Source organism: Pseudopodoces humilis, chromosome 6 (assembly GCF_049639895.1).
Source record: "Pseudopodoces humilis isolate 2021_Gansu_Grassland_sample_001 chromosome 6, ASM4963989v1, whole genome shotgun sequence".
Lineage (NCBI taxonomy): Eukaryota > Metazoa > Chordata > Aves > Passeriformes > Paridae > Pseudopodoces > Pseudopodoces humilis.
In genome coordinates this window covers 12146454-12168854 of record NC_142205.1, presented here as the reverse complement: position 1 = coordinate 12168854, position 22401 = coordinate 12146454, and the positions used below count along the sequence as shown (strand labels likewise).

The window sequence follows — 22401 nt, the reverse complement described above, 5'->3', positions numbered from 1 at the left end:
ACAACTGAACTGGTAACAGTAAGGCAGATTGTGCTGGTTTTGGCTGGGATAGTTAACTTTCTTCACAGTGGCTGGTATGGGGCTGTGTTTTGGATTTGTCCTGAGCACAGGGTTGACAACAGCGAGATGTTTTTGTTACTGCTGAGCAGAGCTTACACAGAGCCAAGGCCTTTTCTGCTTTTCCCCACTCCAGTCTGGCAGAGAAGCTGGAGGTGAATGGGAGACTGGGAGGAGACACAGCCAGGACAGGTGACCCAAACTGACCAAAGGGATATTCCAAACCATGTGACATCATGCTCAGTATATGAAGTGGGGGGAAGACGGCGGAAAGAGGGTGACATTTGGAACGGTGGCATTTGTCTTTCCAAGTCCCCATTACATGTGATGGGCCCTGCTCTCTTGGAGATGGCTGAACAACTGCCTGCCCATGGTAAGTGGTGAATTAATGCCTTGTTCTGTTTGGCTTCTCTGCTCAGCTTTTGCTTTCCCTATCAAACTGTCTTTATCTAAATCCGTGAGTTTTCCAGTTTACTCTTCCAATTCTCTCCGGATCCTGCTGGTGAGGGAGGGAGGGATGGAGGGAGGCAGTGATTGCGTGGGGCTTGGTTGCCAGAGGGGGTGAAAGCACAGCATTCTGTTTGGTGCCCAGTGTGGGGCCCCAAGGGTTTGGGATAACAACAGGTTCAAGTGGGATAGACTGAACTCACATCTCTTAGTGCTGTTTGGCCAGGAACCAGCAGGTTCCTGCTCGTGCCACGGGGCTTGATTACCTGAGTGTGTATTAGAATCTACTGCTCAGTAGTGGCCACTTCTTGCTTTCCCTGCTTGCTGTAGTGCTGTAGTGCTTACCAGCTGACTGCACTGTGCCTGGGAACGCTGTGATAGCGGCCGTGGCACAGGGCCTGGGCTGGCAGGTGGCCAGGGCACTGCTGCACAGGGTGGGGACAGCCAGCAGGGCAGACCCATGTGTGCAGATGTGCACTCAGAGCTGCTCCAGCCTTGTCGCTGAAGGGTAATATGCTGGAGGCGGGTGATTGTTTAAACAGCTTGTATTCCTCTCATATGAGTGGAAATCACAGTGACAGAATACTTTTTGCTGCAAATGAGTAAAATTTTGTAACTTTGCTGCATAAATAAAAGAGTTCAAATCTAGACAGGTCAAAAAAAGTTGTTTTAAAACACAACCTTGGGCTGGAATTGTTCATCAGATATCAAAGCTTAGGGTTGTTTGCTCCTAGTTGTTTATTTGCTTTTCCCTGGAGGATTATCCAAGAGGATGAAGTGGGTGTAGCTATTCCCATGAGTATCCTCTGATTGCTCAGGGACAACACTGGAAGATAACCAGCATAGTTCAGCTATTTATATATCCTGAAAAATCTGATTTAATAATTTATTTCCACTTAACTGTAGAGAAAGCCTTAAAAATATATACATGTATATGCAATATATTATCTGGAAAAAAACAACGGATTTACCCTTGCACAGAGTATTTAACACATAAAAAGAATAATTTTCCCTTGTTGTACCTATCTGCATTTACTGCATTATTTTGATGAGAAAGAAAACAATTTCCAAAATACAACTTTAAAAATACATGTAAAGTAAATAATTGTAGCTGTAACAAAAAAGTATCTTCTAGAAGTAGCAAGATGTGTTCATCAGTCAGAAGCTACATTTAATTACTGAGAAGGAAATTACACAAAAGTTAGTAATACCAATTAAGAGCAAGACAAGACTGCTTGAGATTCAGTACAAGCCTTTACATCTTTATCTACTGTTCCTTTCATTTGCAAGAATTACCAGTCAAGAAGCTGTGGACTCACTCTCAGATTTCAACACTTGATTAGATGCTTTCAGTATATTCTGATTTGTTTATGTTCACAAAAGTGTGACTGTGACAACAAATCACACAGAACTATTTGTTATCAGGGAATTCTACATACTTTTATGCTTCAGGGTATAAATGGAGGATCATTAAGTTGAGCTTTTCCTGCTATGTGCTATAGAGTTATAATGGTTGTGCTATAAAAGATACATTCAGCTCTACCCATGACATGGCATGCAGGAACCCTGCAGAGTAAATCACGTATACTTCAACAGCACAAAAACATGCAAGGAAGCAACAAAATTGACTTTATTTTGCTATCAGAACTTTGATAAATCTCAACTAGAAAGAAAGCCACAGGCTATTCCTCTCTTTATTTCCTTTTTTAAAAAGAGAGGCACAGAAGATACAGATAGGCAAGCTGAATCCAGCACAGTGTTTGCATTTCCTTTAGAGTCCCTAGCTTGGTCACAGTCAGAGCGAGGATTAGGGACAATGTAGAGTAGTGCTCTGCTGGGTTCTAGCAACTCCTGTTCCTGCAGTTAATATTGTGCCCCTCAGTCACAGGAGTGCACCTTTTTTGGGACTGACAGGATTCATGACAATCACCCTGTGTAGTCAAATCATGGGGCCATACAATGGAGTTACTGTACGCAAACAGCCATAGTCAGGCAAAAACAGGGCAATAGGAATGCAATCGTGGAAGAGAGGAGTGTAAACATAAGGGATGGACTCCTAACACTGTCCACCTAGCCTGCATTCAAAACCAACCTGCCAAAATAATTAATACTCATTTCTCATTGATTTTTTTACAACAGCAAATAAAATCTCATCACAAAAGTTCTGGATAATAGATGGTGCCTTTGCAAGTACTCCCTGCATGGAGCTTCCCTGAGTTTCAAAAGAGGGTTGGACCAGCCCCCCCATTTCAGGATGGCAGGCACCTACTTGACAAATAAATCATTCTTCATCAGTGAAGTTTGCTGCCACTTCTGAGTAAGTGCTCCCAGGCAGGCGTGGTGCAGCTGAGGGCAGTCCCTGTGCAGAGCTATCAGCAGATGGCTCTGCTGGCCAGGCTATGCTCAACAGCAGCTGCAGCTATGCCACGAGCTCAGCTCAGCTCACAGACTCACTCACACTGCCAGACAGCCACAGAAAAAAAAGACGCCTCAAGATGCCTTATTATTTAATTTTGATTTGAACAGACTTTTAAGTTCCATTATAAAACTTTTCTTAATAGCAGTTACATATGCAGTACATATACAAAGGTAGGAGGTACAGATGTAACAGCTTGAAAATGCTAACAAATTAGGTAAAGGAGACACATCCAGAAGGGTCAGGCAGCAAAAGTACACATTTGGAAGTCTGTAATGCAGAGACAGGCAAAGACTGCCCCTAATGTGGCAGGCACTAGATATGACATTATGTTACTAACAGAGTCATAAAAGGGACATTTACCATCAGTCAACCACAGTTATATAAATTATATGTTCATTGACTGCAGGCCTCTCCAATTTAATTCCTGGAGAGATCTCAAACACAAAGGGCTGTCCCAAAGCCCCAAAACATTTGAAAAATTTGACATGTTTTTCAGCAGAAGATGCCTAATGTGCAGAAGATTCCTCATAAATGCTTATAACCCTCCATTTCCTTCTCATGATAGAAACTTAATTTTTCTGGGAAACAGGATCCACTTCCTGAAGTGCAGAGACTCACTTAAGCAATTCTCTTTAGTAAACTTGGATGACAAGAGCCTTCCAGTACTGCCAGGGAAATTAAAGGAAGTCAGCTCTTCCTTTCTCAAGTAGCAGAGGACTGTGACACCAAGATGGGACTACAAATTCCTACTCCCAGCAGGTCTGACCTTCCTACAGAGTGGGAGTGTCTAAATTTGCTACAAACATTGCTTTATAGGCAGGTTGGTACCTGAACTGGCCTCGGTGGATCAATTCAGGTGTCTCTGCACCTACATCTCAGTTTTCCCAATAGCTGGAAAATTTCCAGCAACCTTGTTTCACCCTTGTACACAGGAGTAATGACAATAATCAATCTGCATCCAAACTCAGCAAGAGGCTAGATAACCCTGGATGCAGATTGATTATTCATTACTCCCTTGCACAAGGATGCAACAAAAAGAATAAAATACTATTTAAAACTGAATTGAAGACAAAGAGTCCAATGAAATCATATTAGTACACTTCCAGTGGAGAACCAGCCAGGTTCTGATTTCAAAAAGCAAATTTCTGTAATTTGTAGCATGCTTTGGTTCCTGCAACTATACTGCAAGCTCAAGGTTGCAAGCCACATCTCTGGGAAGTCTGAGGAATCTAAGTTCAGGCAAAATACAAGCAGCATGACGGTGGATGTGTGCCTGGAAATATTACTAAGCAATAATTTCAGTAACACAGGCTTAGAAGACTCACCTTGTGGTTTAGCCAAAATGACAATACTGATCCATTAAAAAAAGGTTAATGGCATTCCCACACAGAACACATGAAGTACCAATGCCCAGCATGTGTTTTAATAGCAATCCATCTACATTAAGTACCATTCCCATTAATACTGTGCCCCTTGTAAAGGAGCACTGAAATAAATGGAAATCCTTAGGCTGAGCTCAGTGAGCCCTGGATTGCAGTCTCAGAGCTATCATTTTTATACTGGAGGCAATGCTTCAGCACAGTAATGATTTCTCATAAATTTGAGTTAGACATGGGAGGAACGTGAGCAATATAAAGAAAGAAAATTGATCTGAGATGTACAGAAGTGCCCCACTGCACTTAAATGTCCGATCCAGATTTCCTCCCCTAAGCAGACAAAATGTGTGCACTTCCTCATTTGATTAAACTTGTCTTTCAAGCTACCTCAAGTTCTGATGAGAAATGTACTGTGTCACTGCAATTTCATGGTGCCTTTCATAGATTTTGGGGTTTTTTTACTTGATGTCCCAGATGCCTCTTTAGTTGCAAAAATAAACTGAGAATTTCTGCTTTTTCTCTCTACTGGGCAATGATGTGGGCTAGATGAAGTGGATTTCTTCATCCAAGTGCCTTCTGTCCTCTCCAATTCACCCATAACACTAGCAGCCATTCACAGTCCTGAACCAACACCTTGGATGGCTTCAAATTCTCAAGAAGCTTTGTGGAAGGGAAAAAAAATCTATCAGGAAAAGTTCTGTGATATAAATTTCATCTTTCAGACAATGATGACCACATCATCCTTCATTTAGGTGTCAGACTGCAGAACTGATGTTCTTGTTCCCTAAATAAGCAAGTAAAAAGCCAATCCATATGAATGTACTGTTTTACAGACAGCAACACCAAGAAGATCAATTGATCTAGCTGCAAAATATCCTCCTTGCCATGGTAATGTATTTGTGAAAATACAGAAATGTCCTAATCAGGGGGGTTTAGAAATCACCTTAACAGTTCCTGTGACACACTCTTATTGGATTTACATTCACCAGCAAATCCAAGAAAACAATTTGATAATTTTAGCACAAAGCAGACAAAGAAGGATTTGCTAAGCTGCTTAGAGCCTGGCCCTGAAATGTTGGAAAGGTTCAGGTTAATGTACATTCACAGGATAGGCACCATGGATGGACTGTATCTGACATGAACCATGTTTTGAATCTCTGAAGCCCATCTTATGATCAAAAGGTATCTCATTCTATAGAAAAATTTAGCATGGGAAATATTTTATCAATCTGACAGAGGGAAGAATCAATATTGTTTCATTGAATCATTATTTTAAGAAGATTCTCATCACTTTTAAGACACAGGTATGTATGACCTTCAGTAGTAACTACATTTCATGTATAAATTTAAACAAAGATGAATATGAACTAACTTGCCTTTAGCTATTATTCAAATCACTAAAGTGATGGATAAACACATTCTTTTCTTGGGCTTTTTGAAATCTAATGCATTTTAACAGCTGTTTAAAAGCCTGTAGTGTTTTAAAAATACAATTTGCATAGGCAATAGTCGCATTACTCAAGCTGTTGGATCTGCTTCTGCAAGGGGTGTGTATTCAGAAATCCAAATGTTCCCTTTAATCCCATATTCCTAGAAGGTGATTTTGCCTAATGGTCATAAGGAAACAAAAATATCTCTGCAAAAGCATTAGCTTAAGCTGGTTTTGTTGGCATCTTATTTTACTTCATGAAGGAAAACTTAATGTAAATTTCAGCCAGTTGCATATAATAATAATAGATTATTTTGGATGGACTGTACCTCTCTGATTCTCACCATGATTTTATTTGCACAGCAGGTAAAAATTTCATTCTTTTCTCTGTTCTGCACTCTCAACCATTATAATCCAATTAATAGTTACTGACGTAGAGGAATTATTCTTTGTAATCTTTATTATGCATCTGTAGTTTATTTGCCTTTCTGAGGAGAACAAACCTTTTAGCAGCTGCACTGATGCATTTCTCAGCATATGTATTCAGTCACATTTGTAATAGTAAAGCAGTGAATTTTATAAATGCATTCAGCCCCAAATAACTATCTGTTATAATCTGATACAAATTACTAATTACAAATGTATGTAGTATTTATTAGTAAACTTGATTCATTTTTTTAACACTGAGAATCTTTTAATTTATGCAACAACATACACTGATATCTAACAGCAGAATATCAACAGTCCTATAGCTTTTCATTAGGGAAAAACAGTATTTAAGTCATACTAGATTTATATTTACACAGAATGGCTATGCTATGTGAGTTCAGAAGGCAAAACACATTCAACATCTTAAAACTGACCCTGTGACAGCCTAGACACATAATCAAGCAGAAAAAAAAAAAAAAAGTACAATGTAATATTTATCTAGTATTAAATCTAGATTATTTTACATTCAGATATTTAAATAACAAATTCCCATGTAGGTAATCACAATGATATATGTATGCATTGTGCATAGGAAAATACACTTGTCCTTAACTTCTATAAAAAACTTCACATACTTCCATTTTTAGATTTGCCTTTCCTCAGCTCCCATTGGCTTTTCCTAAGAAACAGGATATTCAGTATTTCAGATAAGAGAATTTCAGCATTCAAATTTCAGATAAGAGTTTTCTTGATACTAGTATTATTGCAAGGCATACGGTTGCTCTTACTTTGAGTAGAACCTCTATCACACCTTGTTTAAAACAAGGACAGCAGGCCTTTCAGATATATTTTTTTAGGTATTACAACACTCCTGCTATCACCAATTATTCAGACAAGTAGCATCACTAAAGCAATAAGCAAAGCAGACACAGTTGAAGACTATATAAAGAAAACATACACAGGGAAACACTGTAAGATGAACATATAGAAATTACTAAAATTAAGTCTCATCTGCCATGCATGTCAGCTGCGGGAAATTACAGCATTTTATTGTGATATTGTCATTATAGCAGCAATAATGCCCTGAAAGATTCCATGTTCACTCCTGCATGACAAATCAATACCACAGGTCAACTATGATTAGCCTAGTCATGATGTGCTTGATGAATATTGATGACAGTTATACAGCTGTGGTATATTAGATGCTTTTAAGAGCGATTAATGAATATAAAAATTGCATTATCAACAGTAATTTATTACATTTTAAACAACAAAGTACAGACCATTAATACTAAGCAAAAAAATAAGAAAAAATCAGTGGTTATCCTATGTATACCTCTTCATTTTGTATGCAAACAGCTAGCACCTTAACATTTGAGATTCAAAATAAAAACATTAAACCATTAAATCTATGTAGATTCAGAGGAAAAATTATCTGAGCCTCCCCAGTTATTATTATAGCAAGGTTCATAGTCATACTTCTACCTAATTCCTAAATTGTGTGACACAGCTGTGAATTTTTGACCAAGCCAGCCTTTCTGGCACAAGGCAACATGGCAGAGGAGGGGTTGTCTTTAACTCCTCCTCTCTGTCACAAAGCATTGTGCCGAAGAGGATTTAAGACAACACCTCCTTATGTCAATCAGTGAGGTACACTGAGCACAGCATCCTCCCTCCCTCCGTCCCTCCCTCCCCCAAAAGCCATCCTGGCAAACATTAAATGTTAATAATCCTCCTTGGGTGAGAAAAAACACCAACCACCCCCCTCCCCAAACAAATATCCATAATAATATGATATATTATCATATATAATGAGACAATATGATCATATAGATATGGTGACATCCAACCCCATGGATTTGCAAACAAACGACTCTCCCAGCATGGAAAAATTGTTTGTATACAAGAGAGCAGGAAGAAATCATGGAGCAATGGCATCTGCCATAGCTTTGTTTGGCCTTTAAGCTGGAAGAACTGTGCTCTCAGAAAAAACTGCTGGTCAGAAAAAGAACTAAGAAACTTAGTGAGAAGAATTAGTTTGGTGTTTCAATTTCAAGTGATATTTTGACATTTCAGGATGAAAAAAGCTATCGGTGCTCCTGACTTTTCCCTGGTGTCCATGAAAAGCCACCAAGGCATGGCACCAGCAGTGAATCCTTCTCTATGGAGTGGCACACGGAGGTCACTGCCTGCTCTGTCCTAAAGCTTGGCCTTCTTCTAGTAAAACATGCAAACAAAGTGGTAATTCCTGCTCTTCTTACAACTGAATAATCCAATCTGGTCACAGGAGTAAATGCCCTAGTTTAAAGAAAACATAGTTAATTTTTTTACAGCTGTATTCCAGCTATTTAAAGCTGGAATTGCATGAGTTCAGCAGTTCATAGATGTCCTATATTCAAGTCTAGAACTGAAGTAATGATTTCTTTTCCTCTGTAAAACTGAGCTTCACCCAAGAATACTGTAACTCAAATTACAATAAAACACACTCAGCTTAGTACAGTACTACAGTACAATTTAGGGGAAAAAAAATCACACTTTTTGATGACACAATGAACTAACCTATCTTTTATCTTTCTTTTCTTCTAACAATTTTATAAAAAGATAAGACTGCTGTGGGAAATTATTGGACTACATTAATAAAATCTGTCTTTCATATAACTTCTGACTGGCAGCAGCCATTTTTGGAACTGAGTGTGTGTCAATCTGCCATCCTTCAAGGATTTTCTATCTTCTCTTTGGATTTAAAATAACTTCAGATGAAATCAGAATAAATTACATTTCTATTATAAATTTTATCCATGTTTGAATACTGCCAACAGTGCAATTTGAATAACTCTACCCTAATTTAAAGTCTGCTTTTGCTGACTTTTCCCACTTTCATACTCCAGAAGCAGCTACAGTAAAACCAACCGGAATATATTTTGGTTTTTAATTTGATTTATATAAAGAATAATTTGACATTTAAATAGTTACTAGTTTTAGAAGGCAAGACAATTACAATATATTTTTAAGGTGAACTAACCATGATGCTTTGTGAATCTTCTGTACTGGGACTTTTTGGCCTGCTGTTGTTTTTTGTTTGGGGTTTTTTGAGTTTGTTTTTTTGTTTTTTTTTTTAATTTGCTTAATTAGGAAGCTGATATCACTACTTCAGAAACATGTTGTATTGCTCTGTTTAAAATATCTTTTCTCAGAGATGTATTTTATTGCTACACAACACATTTTCTTCTCCCTCTAGAAATTATTTAAAGTATATACATTAAAAATTACTTTTCTTAACAGAACCTGCTAGTAATGACCTTCATATACTCAAAAAAAAGTGGCAGTAAAGTCATGCCACTGCACTGACTAGAGCACAAATGTTACTTTTAAATGCAGTCCTGCTAAAAATAAACCAGACATTGATTTCCAAAAGGTTGTAATTGCAGTGTAGCACAATGAGACTTTTTTGATGGCAATATCCACACATGCCCTATTGCTGGAAGCAAATATCACAAGCTGCTCATGACAGATTTTTAATTAACATGTTTTACTTCCTGTGAATAGAGAGGATGGTGTAAATCAGAGCACCCTCTCTGACTTAGAGGGAGTACTGCCAACATGCTTCAGCTGAGGATCTGTCCCCCAGACCTGCATGTTGCACTCTGGGTTTAATGAACGTGTTGTGTGCCTTAGCAAGCAGATCTAACCACACAGTCTGTCTAATCTGGCTCCACAGAGGCCTGGTTTCCTTAATGCACAATGGGTATACATAAATGGTTCCATTTATATACTAATGAACAATAATAATGTGGGGCTATACATGCCCAAGAACAGAACTTCCAATGTAATACAGAGTCTAACTTCCTAAAATATATTTATTTCACTGGAACAAAGTCAATACCCAGTGGCCAAGAACTCAAGCTTTACATCTGGACAAAGAAGAACACATAAAGCAGCACAAGCTCACACCTGGCAGCCATTTACCCATTTCCTTATGCCATCCCCGTCCCTTTCAGACAGTTATTTCCCCAGGAAGGACATTTACCAGCTCTGTAAAACCAGCAGCTCACACACTAAATCCTCAAAGTCCCTACATGCAACAATTAATCTATAATGAAACCCAGCATACCAACCTATAGCTTTCACCGCATGCCTTACCACTTCTGCACCCTGCATGTACAGTCAAGGAGCATTTATAGGCAGAAGGAGGGAACTCTTCCTCATATGTCTTTGAACCCCCACTCTGTGACACAGAAACTCTGACTTGGAGAAGATTGCTGCCAGCCTGCCGGATCAGCGGAGTTCTTCTGAAGCCCTTGTATCAGGCAGACCAGAAGGTAATGAAAGCAAAGAAACAGGCCTTCTGATGTGATTGAACTTCCAAAGTTTCATCGGCTTTGGGGTCTTTAGTACAAGGTTTCTGTTTCAGGGCAAGTTTGGGAGTGTTTGCAACAGAGACTCTGTGTTAAGCCTTGCAGGTCCATCACGTTGCCCTGTCATTCCCTGTAACCTCCACTTCAGCAGAGGAAGAAGTGTTAAACATACTGTAGAGGCACAGCAGACTGTAAAATCTAGCCAGGTCTAGACTATTGTTTTGCCAGAACAAAGTGCAGTGGGTGCTTGCTGATGTCACAGTGCCAGCAAAACCTCTCCTGGATGTAAATATGTGTGGAAAGGAGGGTACTTATCAGAGATGTACTTAGTGCAGCTTCATGCATTCATTAGGATTCTGCCAGCACAAGTGGGGTTTCATTTCTGTAACATTCAGCTTCTGTCATTTGCTAGTGAGATGAAAGTAATCCAGTGAGAATTAGCCCTCCAATATCCCAGGCAAATTAACTAGCATCTTTGCCTTTGTTTTTCCTGTTTAATAGGGAATGTGTGTGGGGGGAGAGCATGTGTGTGTGTTAAAAATAGAAGACTAAAATACTTAGATGCTTATTAAGCAGTGGAATTCAGTTTAACATGTCCTGCAGGGCTGTAACATTAGCATGTCTAATGAGATGGGCACAACACAAAACTCTAATGACATCCTGTAAAACGGATCTGAAGACAGGTACATAAACATCCGTAGCTAATGAAGCTATGTTTATGCTAGCATTTTTGTTTTCCTATGCACTCATCATATTTAACCTTATGTTGTTATGCAATCTGTGAATACATGAACTGGACTAACAGAAGATGTGCTCCAGATGTGCATAATATATAGTGCTCTAATTGATAGAAAGCAGGCCATGGAACAAATTGGAACAAAATTTAAATTAAACCCCAGATATGCATAAAATATGAATTTTGAGTCCTGTGGAACAACTGTTTCACTTTACAAATCTACTTTTATTTTTTCCTATCTATTTGCCACTATTACATGAGCCCAACTTAAAGGCTCTGCCCATGTCCCCCAAAAACACACTCTAACAAGGGACATGAAATGTGTCAAACCACATTTCTGGTGAAACCAAAGGACCAAACTATATCTTGTCTGATGTTAAAATCTGAAATTGTCAATCATTTATGTGTAGAGGCATTACTCAACACACAATGTCATTCACACCCATTAAATGTCATCGAGAAACAATATTTACCCAACTGAAAGTGCTATGTTATTGTTCTGAGTAGAACACCAAAAGTATGGCTAGGAAACTGGACTGCCTAAAAGACTAACAAAAAATTAAATTCTCACTAATTTTCAGGTACACTAATAACACTAAGTTAATATGTTCTGGCTCCATCCTTATTTACCAAATTTAATATATTTACTCTATTCTCCCTTTCTGATGCTTTTAGTGCCATCTGGTACCTACCTTCTCCAGCTTTCTGTGCACCACTGCTGATGACTACAAATAGGTGACACATTAAACAAGTTCATCTCCTGCTCTTAATATTAAAGATTGCAAACCAAGGGAACAGAGTTAAGGAGCAGAGAAAGGAAACTTCTCGGAACTCAGAGGAACTGCCACCGTAAGCACTTCCCACCACTGTAGGATAACAGGAGATGATCACAACAGTGCTGGGTCACATTACATCAGTTTCATCTACATTCATTTACAAAGCCAACCTGAACAGAGAGAGGCTTGGACTAAACTAAAAGCAGTTCTTGCCCCAGAACTTGAATCAGCACCTGAAATAGCAAAAGAGTTCTGGACACATCTGCATAGCACATTTTGGCATTTACAACATGTAATTTCAGACTTGCACAGAAAGTAGGCAATCAGACCTCAAGATCTAGGACAACTGCCTACAACTTCCAGAGTCTACTATAAAAGAGAACCAAAATCCTTGGAAGCAATTATTTCTGCTGTAGTAATTAATTAACACCCTGAGATATGCAGCTCTCTTCTTTCACTGAATATTTGCCTAAAAACACTAGTAATGCTACCAATACTAAGTAACTGCCTCACTTATGTAGGCTAGGACCTTGCCAAATTCAAGTGTCAGTAAGTGTACTTAAGGAAGCAGTTTGGACAGACAAGGCTTTTCTGAATGAACTTAAAGGAGCGAAAAACTTGCAAATGGCCTCTAAAAATATTTCCTGAGACTTCCTCTTTTCTAAATTTTACTTAAAAGATTTCACAAGTAGCTAAAAAAAAATAAAAATCAGGGAAAAATAAAAAACTTGGATTCCTGTAACTACTGTTGCTGCCCTTACTCTTTTCATAGTATTACACTCTAACGACCTTCCATTCTGACTGTTTCTACTTTAGGCCTTAAACTTGCAACAAGCTCCCACCGGAGTCCTGTGGAAGACTGTGTGGTGCTCACACATGAAAGGCTGTGCAACAGCACCTCGTGGTGAGACAGACACTTGTTCTGTGTGTGCACCATGCCCAGGGCAACCAGGTCCTGCCACCGCACGGCTCCTTGGCACGGGGGCTGTACAGAGACCAGACTGAACAGAACTCCACGAGGTGAGGGTGAAGCGATGCTGTCGTACGGGCAGTGGCGGCAACCACAGAGGTAACACCAACACCAAAGGGGAGGAGGGAGAACCGGGATTACCTGCTGGGCCTGCTGCAGCATCTCCATCCGCTCATGCAAGATCTGGCTGTCAAATTCGCGGCTCTGCCTCAGGATCTGCCGCCGCACCTTCTCCACCGCCGCCCGCAAATCCTCCCGCTGCGCTTCCGTCAGCGACTCGCTCGCCCGCCTGCCTGGATCCTGCTGCAGGGCATTATACAGCGTGGCTTCCAGCTCCTGGATTTTCTAATGCAACCCAAATCACACACAGACAGGCTGACGTTTGAATCCAGCAAGCAAATGACCCACCAAGAGCTAGAGGAGAAGGCTAGCAAGCGAAGGCTGAGGCAGGATGGACACGGACAGGTAGACAGAAAGCAGCAAGCGTGAGCAGTGAGGAGCATTCCACACAGAGTGCACGCAGCCTCCCGGCACGGACTGACACCCAGGAAATGGCTCCTGTTCTAGCAAATCATCCATTCTTCCGTTTAAGAAAGATTCAGAAGATAGGTCTGCATTCAATACCTGGTAAAACTCCAAATCCTGATGCTGAACATTACAAATTAACTTAAAACTAACAGATTTCCTTCAACTGCAGCTGAATTGTTAAGCCATCCTATAAAATAAAAAGACCACAGGAAGAACTGTGAACAGGAATCTCGCTCTCCCTCTCTGTGGCCCTAGTGACCTGATACCCATGGCTCCCAGTCTACGTCACTGGCTTAGTTCCAAGTTGCCATAAGCAGTGAAGGAAGGAACACTCATCCTCATCCGTCTCTTGCTGTCTGCCAGACTCCTAACATGATTCTCATGCACTGACCAAAACTGCAGTACTTTGCAAAGCACAGAACACAGGAGAACTTCACATTCACATGGAGAATTGTACTCCCGAGAGGAAAGGAAGGAATCGTGGCAGTTTTTCCTTGATTACTGGGGTTAGTATGATCCTATCAAAAACCAGCATCCAGACTACCAATATTTGGATCAACAGCATCTGACCACATCCCTTTGGCCCTCATAACACCTTTGTGAGGTAGGTAATTCCATCCATATTAGTGATGCATAAACAGCTGCACAGAGAGGTTAAATGGCTTGCCCAAGGTCACAGTGCTAGAAATAGTACCTGCTTGCTTTTATCTCTGTTATCTGCTCTGAGCACTAGACCTTGCTTCTTCTCTGAAAATATTTTCCACATAAGAAACATTTACAATGTATAAATAGTGTTTCAGGCCATTGTATTTTGATTTCCCAAAGTCTCACTATTACCAAAGTTGTGTGTGCAGTTTCACCAATTGCTGGGTAATTCCTAATTATTGTTTAGCCTGAGAAAAGGCAAGGTTGCAGCTTCCCTTTTGCAAACAAGGAAGGGTAAGGTTGGATAGGATTGCACAGGAAGGCATCGCATTGGAAGAAAAGGCATTCCTGAGTTAGGATAGGTTAGCAGCAGTAATACTTACAAATGCTTCAGGAAAAGAAATATTGGAAAAGTTCTAAAGTAATTTCTGGTGTATTTTAGCAGTCATGTTTTTTTTTCATACATAATCTAGCTTTTTCCATTCCAGATGTACCAACAAGATGTTTGCATATCATAGAATAAAAAATGCAATGCAAAAATGTTACACTTGTAAGTACTATAATCCATTTCCTAAACTTTTGTTTAAGAAATAGTTGATTTCTAGTCTGGCAGGAAAAAAAAAAAAAGGATCCTATTTAAAAGTAAAAGAAAAAAAAAGACAAACCCTGCATTTTATCAGATCTGTTCAAACAGAAAAAAATAATTACTGTTCTTTTCCTACCATGTATGCCTGGTCCAGAGCTTGCTTCCTGTAGTCGAGTTCTTCCTCTAAATAACCCTTCTGTTTACTGAACAGGTCCTGAGCAATAATAAAAACAAGGGAGTGTTTGTTCTTTATCCTAATTAATGAAGAATCATAAATGGCATCATTTTTATGCAAGCTTTCCACTCGAAAGCAAAAGAAAATCCATAGCAAATGACCACATTCATCCTAAGGATATTTGGAATATCAAATTTACTATATTAGCACTTCAAATCTGTGTATCATATTAACAAGCTGTACCTGGAAAGCACAGACCTCTACACCAGTGTACAAACCTGCCTGGACCTGACAGAAGTGCACAGAGCACCAAAAGGTGAGTGGGGATGTACATGCATGTGGTTCAATAGCTGTGACCTACACAGGGCCAAGAGGGGGCACTTTATGAAAATATCCCATGCAAATATTACCCTTAAGGAAATAATGGGGCAAGCCCTAATTGCTGTTGTTTAATCTGTTCTTCTAGGGAGGAAATGTGAACATGCAGGGCCACAGCTGGATTCTGCAGCACCATCCCATGACCTGTTACTGAAGCTGAAGTAACAACTCGGTCTTCAGCTTGTACAGGCAGAAGGCCAACTTGAAACAGGTGAAGTGATGCCCAGAGAGGTTGAGTGACTAGCTGAAGAGCTGAAGAAGTTTTCAAGATACCCAAGATTTACAGGGATTGTTTACTTTTGTTAAAATTCAAACTCCTCAACTTTCAGAGTTCTTATATATAAACTCCACAGACTGGGGTTTCCAAAACATGATGTTTCAACTAAGTTGTGGACATTCAAATGGTTGCCTAATTAGTCAGGCCTTTAGAGTGTTTTGAATCATAGAATCATGGAATGGTTTGGGTTGGAAAGGACCTCAAAGATCATTTTGATCCAACTCCCCCTACCATGGGCAGGGACACCTTTCCCTAGACCAGGTTTGATGACAGTAAAGAATATAAAATAGTTACTTATTGTTATTAACTTTTCTTTCAAAGCAGGTTTTCACACTCAGAAGAATTAGTAGTAGAACAAAAGGCAGAAAAGCCATTTGACTGAATTTAGTATTTTCTATCCTTCTTTTTTATAATCAACAAACTTTTGCATTTCCTCAACATATAGAATAAATGCCAAATTAAATACACAGGATTCTTAAGATCACTGATTCCAGCTTTTATTAACAGTATTAAAAAATTCAGATATTGTTGCTCTGGTTAGGTTTACTGGGTATGGGAATGCCTCAAAGTCACTTACTTGGCCAAATTTTGCCATTAGACATGAATGTGGACTTCTGACAACTTTTCTGTCAGTTGCCAGTGTAGAACTGGTGACAATAGCAACATGTAAGACCGGTATTAGAGGATTCAGAGGAATAAGGTGTTATCTGTTCTCTGTATAAGAAGTATAATATTTACTATTAATTTATTTTGTAAACTTGGAGTTCTTTTAATTATCTATTAATTAATATGGAAGGCAAACTCAAAGTTTAAGTCATACCTCGATCTTGGGGCTGGAATTTGGTTTGGAACAGGTGGGCATCTGTTGCTATGATAGTCATTTTGCAATCTTCTGCTCCAGCATATTCTAAATATGCCACTGATACTGAAGGGAAAGAGCCTCCAGCAAGTCCTGTAGGACATATATTTCAGCCCTTTGTGGACATCTCCAGAATTCTGAGTTCAGAACTCTGGAGAATGTGATATGGTATTAGACACCACATTTATGCAACTGAATCACACCATGACTACCCAGGTGTCTCATTTTCTTACATGGATGAATTACAGCAACTACAAAGCTGCTGTAGAGGATGAAATACCACCATGCACTGTGAGTGCACAGCAAAGGACAGGCCTGGCCCTGACTTTCTTACAGGTGTCTGACACCACTGAGGTAGATTGACTTGTCTGAGACTATAAAATGGGTCAGAGCTACCACCAGACCCCAGAACAGCAATGCAGCTGCCCTGATCATGTCAGTTCTCAAAAGGGATAGTAAAGGCTGCCCACAGAAGGCAAGGGGGAAGGAAACAAGAATAGGACCTCAAACCCCTAACATAGGTTTCAAGGACAGCTTAACCAGTGCTCAGTCCTTTTGAAAGTATCATGCTAGAATATAATTTCTCAGCTCATTGAGTTAATCATTATTAGCGATGCAGATTCTCAGACTGCTGTGCTAAACAAATAGATACAAGGGCTATCCATAGTAAGATTTGAAAATATAGATAATAAGGGGGAAGATTATATATTAAGTCATAAACCCCCTGTTTTTTCCATTTTTCATTACAATTTCCATTTTTCTTTACGAAAGAATCTAGTATTTGTGGCCACTTTCCTTTCCTCAAACCTTTTTATTTTTCCCTAACTTAAAAATAAAGAAATACTAAATGTGGAAAGTATCTTATCTGTGTTAAAGTACAATTGGTATGACAGGTTACACTCAACAGAGAACACAGTCTGAGCACTTCTCTTTTTGTTTGTGGCTCAAACACACACTTCTTCAGTGGCCCTGGGCAAATCACTTAACCTCTCTGTCTCATTGTCCCATTCTTTAGGATGAATGCAATGCTGCTTCTTTATCTACCTGTCAAAGGTGTGGTGAGGATTAATCAGTGTTTGGTATGCCATTTAAAGATGTGAAGCACAGCATGCATGGCAAACCAGTAAAACCAAACACTCCTTCTAAAATTGTTCAACATATGGAAAAATAAGGTCAGTTTATTCTTCAAGACAGAACTGCTTTCTGAGAAAACATTCTGTCTTTAGACATGAAGGCTGTGGGGCAAGAAAGGTCATCTGGGTAAGAGGTCTTGACAGCTTGTCCAGAAGCTGAGTACCAGAGAGCAAAGAAATACCCTTGCCAATTCAAACATGACCCCAACATTAAAAAGATGATGCTGCTGCCTGACAAATTAATACACAAAGAAAGCACAGAGACAATTTCACACTTTTTGGTTAATGTGCTCTCCAGTTATGCCTTTGTACCCTAATTTGTATGTATTTTTGCTATTTTTGTTCTATATAGATTTGAAAGTTCTGTCTCACCCCAAAGAATACAAGCAATAGATTGTTCTAGAAGCCACTTGCCTATTTTACCATGAAGCCATCTCTGTCAAGCAGAGAAAGGCAGCAAACCTGCCTGGGATGAAATATAGGCACATTCCCTTGAGGTGAGTTTTAGCTAAATGAGTTTTACTTCTAGCTGTTGTTTCTTACCTTCTCATTCTCCAGGTCTAACATCTTCTGTGTCAGTGCAGCTTCTGTCCCCTCTATCTGTTTCAACCACTACAGCCGTGTGAGGAGGAAAAATAGAAAATTATCAGAGATTTTGGAAAAGGTTCTACCAAACATTTTGCAAGTTTGTTGCCAGCACTTCTAGGCATATGCTCCTCCCATGCTAGTTATTCACTCTGAAGACACACATGAATAAACAGGTTGTGAGAGCACAGGCAGAATGGAGGACTGCAGTGAAACAAAACAGACTTGGGTCAAGAATGCAGAATCAACCTGATTGTTTCTTACTCAAATGCTTGTTGGCCTGATTTGTGAAACCATCGTCTCATTTCAGGCCTGCATTTTTCCAGAGGGCAATTTAAACAAAAGACAAGGTGAAAAACTCACCTTCATTCTGCACAGTTTGCTGCACTCTTTGTGGGAAGAGGCTTACTTGTAAAACATTGGTAATGTAGAGGGAAAAATAAAACAGACAGACAGATGGAAGCTCTTGTAGTTGCTGCTATGAATTCCTTACCATTATGGTGACATTCAAAACAATCAGAATGAAGAAAGGCCATTGCCTTCCAAAGGTAAAAATTACACATCGTAATAGCTAAATGCATGGATGCAAGTTCTTGCTTAATTACTACACCAGGATTATGTTAATATTTCCATTTAAGTTAACTGGAATGGATGGGAACGGTCAGTTCTGAATTATTCATTTCATTTCCCTACTGGTCTTCAAGAAGGACCCATGACTAGCTTACAGAGAGCAGATTTGCCACTGATAATTATTGCTTTCCTCAAATGCCTTGTTTACTAACACTAGACTACTCATATATGCTTTAAGTCTTTTGGTAACCTTTGCACATTAACTCCTTTAATTTTGTGTTTTGGTGAATTTATTAGGCCTCAGACTCAAAGGAATTAATGACCTACTATAATGCATAATGACTTTTTTCCCCAAGATTGACATAGGAAATTACAAACACGTAAACTGATGAAACTTATGAAATATGAATTCATTACTTCATCATTTTGAACCTCCCACTATTTATGAGACTGATGAATAAAATTGGATATTTGTTTTATCTGCTTTGCAGGTTAGCTTTCTACAGAAAAAAATTAACAGGAACACGATATTCCCCAGAGATTCTGTTTTCACAATTATTTTTTCTTCATTTTGAAGGTGACAAGCTGAAGATATTCCTCAGGAAAGCCTCACCACAGATGTTCAGCAAGACTGAGCACTTTGAACCTTTGCAATCAATGGAAATGGGAAATCCTGAGCATCTCTCATAGCTACCCTCAATCAAGTGAAGGGCTATTTGCAAAAATTAGAGGTCTAATTTTTTTTAAGGTATGCAAATTATATGCAAAACTAAATATTGATTCTGATCTTCCTATGCCTGTTAGCCTTTCATGAACCAAGGGGCATAGGAGATACAAAGAGTATTTTTGGGAGTCTATATGTTAGCCTTTAATAGTGGGGTTCTTCCTCTTTCATTTCCTGGATGAGAAGTGCTAAAATCATTACCTTCTAACGCCACAACACAGTGAAAACCATAGGGATTTTAGCTCTTTTCCCCATTTTTATTTTGCTGATAGCAATTACTCATTTAAATTAATGAGTCTTAAATTACCTAATGTAGATTATTTACTTTAAGTTATTTAGATAAGCAGATTATCAAAATTATATCAATTAGAGCAATTATTAAAATTGCTCAAGTTTTAATTTAAAATATCTGATTCTGAATTTCAACAATACATCAGGAAAGATTTAATGGAAACATATGAAAAGGATGCACAGAGCTTCTTCAGAGAAATATGCAAGTCTTTCTTAGCTCTAAATGTCACCCCTTTCATATACAGATTATATTCTCTGGAAGCAAAGAACCACCCATACAGAAATGAGTGACCTGATTGATTACTCATCTTGTGCAAACTACTTTTTCTCTATGTGCACTTATTTACAGAAGAAAGGACCACTGACTACTCTGAGCTTTTTCAGTCATCCACAGGAATGAGCCCAAAAGGGACCATGGGCACCTTACAGAGGGCACCTTACAACTGCTCCCAGAGCACTGAGGGCACCAGCACTTCGGGGAATGAAGTCTCTTGTGTTAAGCTGATTTTTAGTACTCTACGCTAATGGAGTATCTCCAAAACATGTTTTTATTTTAAAACTGGGTTTCTTTCTTAAGTTTGGCTTTACTTGTGGCATCACAATCCCAACATTCATGTGAGGATGAATACATGCTCCAATCCAGATGACCTGAACGGAAAAGCCATGCCTCCCTGGTAAAGTTATGAGGTATTTTAGAAGACACGGTCAGTTTTTAGCAGAGAAAAATATTTACTGAATTCTACCTTTTCACAGAGGGAAAGCACAGTCCCAGCTTGGATTATTGCAACCTGCTCTTCATTTCTCAAATTCTAAAATACAAAAAGATGCATTTTAAATTGGATTAAAAATTCATCCTTTAACACAAGCAGCAAGTTTTAACCATGCTTAAAAAAATAAATCAGTTATAACATTTAGGATTATAGACATAACTAAAAATGATCCCATGACTGAAAGTTAAACCAAGGATGCTTAGTTCTGCTCTATTTCAGCATACCAGCCCCACAACACTTTTTCAACAGATCATTCAATGAGACAGATCACTCAATGAAAATTAAGTGGTTTCAGTCAGGGATTTTGCCATTTTTTCCCTGTTTTTGCCAGGGTCTTGCAGCAAATGAATCTCACCTTCATGCACTTCAGGCTTCCAATTAAAGAAAACAATGCAAAGAGTGCTATACAAACCTCCACAGGACTTGCAACGTAACATGCAAATCTAGAACTTAAAACTAGTATTATAAAGACCTCAATCTGTTAAATCCAGCTATAAACAGGACTCAGCTCTCTGGATGTTTGTGCCCCAAATGTGTGACTAAGATTTTATACTGTATTTAGCAATAAAGAGGAAAAAGGAGAGACAGTTATCCTTGCCTTTCTCCCAGTAAACCCACTCCTGGCAGTGACAGCCTTCACAGCAGAAGATGCTACTATTACTACTAATGAGGGATACTTCACACCTTGGTCTGGCTTTGACTCCTTGTTTTACATCTTTTCACTTTGCCTATTACAGTGTCTATTTTCTGTATCATTCAGTCAAGATCAAATCCTATCTTAAAAAAATAATCTTTTCACTACCATCAGTTTAACCAAAAATTTCATGTTGTAAAAGCCATTCCTAACCATTCATATTCTTCATACAAATACAGGCATATATAAATCACCATGTGCACTCTCTTGGGTGTTAGTATCTGCTGTGGGAAAAATGCTTTAAATTAACCATGAAACTGGAGGTATATTTAAAAGTAAAAAAGAGTTACCCCATTATCTCCAAGAATATCTAGCTTCTTCATAAGTTCAGATATATTCACATCCTGAAAAAGATGTTCAACACTTATTTTTTATGAAGTAGGTCAGAAACAGTTTTTATATGCTACACTTTATGTACCCTTTATTCACGTCTGTGTGTGAAAAGACTTCAAATGTAAATAAGTGAAACACAGTTTTGCATCACAATTACAAAAGTAATTACTGATACTTTAAGACAAAACCAGAAGTCACTCTCAATTATAACAAGCAACCTGGATGTCTGTGCATGAGGGCAGAATGTCCCTGTATCATTCACAATTGTCATCCTGCTAATGTGTGTAGAGGAAAGATCAAAACTGATAAACAGGTTTAAAAGATGTAAAGAGAAAGGGTTCAAAAGACTTTTTCTGTTTGTTTGTTTGGAGTAGAGCATCAACCACGTAAGCTACAGAAGTTAAAAGGACAGAGAGTATGAACAAATTGCTAAGGTTTGCTTGGTGCATTACTTTTTATTTTCTTTGTTAAACAAAACCATGGAGTTTCAAATTAGCCTTACAGTGGCAGAAGGGAATGTGCACAGTGGGCTGAACATCCTCCTCCAAACATTTATCAGCTCATAATCATCTTTCTGATTAGAAAGCTGAATTTTTTCTGCCACTCATCTCTCAGATAATGATAACTGAACAACCCATCCTTATTAAGGCTCAGCCACTGAAATAAAGAAAACTACTCCTCTGATTCAAAGAAGAGGAATAAATTCATGGAATCACATAATCATAGAATATGCTGAGCTGGAAGGGACACATCAGGATCACTGAGTCCAACTCCTGGCCCTATACATCATCATCCCCAGGAGTCACACTGTGTGCCTGAAAGCACTGTCCAAACACTCCTTCAACTCTGTCAGGCCTGC

The 22401-nt window shown here is 38.9% G+C and overlaps 1 protein-coding gene and 1 long non-coding RNA gene across 3 annotated transcripts in view; one reads left to right on the top strand and one right to left on the bottom strand.

Annotated features, from left to right (window-relative positions):
• Positions 1-22401, bottom strand: part of JAKMIP1 (janus kinase and microtubule interacting protein 1) — a 144514-nt gene that overhangs the window by 8598 nt on the left and 113515 nt on the right. For both annotated transcript variants that reach the window (XM_088056484.1, XM_088056485.1), the window contains exons 16-20: positions 21500-21553; positions 20489-20554; positions 18119-18187; positions 14890-14967; positions 13136-13339 (exon numbers count right to left, since the gene is read on the bottom strand). In XM_088056484.1, the coding sequence (XP_087912610.1) occupies positions 13136-13339; positions 14890-14967; positions 18119-18187; positions 20489-20554; positions 21500-21553 (471 nt within the window). The remainder of the gene's footprint in view (positions 1-13135; positions 13340-14889; positions 14968-18118; positions 18188-20488; positions 20555-21499; positions 21554-22401) is intronic.
• Positions 15119-19431, top strand: LOC148184110 (uncharacterized). Its single transcript, XR_015772671.1, has 4 exons — positions 15119-15244; positions 15395-15517; positions 17928-18072; positions 19308-19431. It is a non-coding gene; the product is annotated as an uncharacterized LOC148184110 (long non-coding RNA).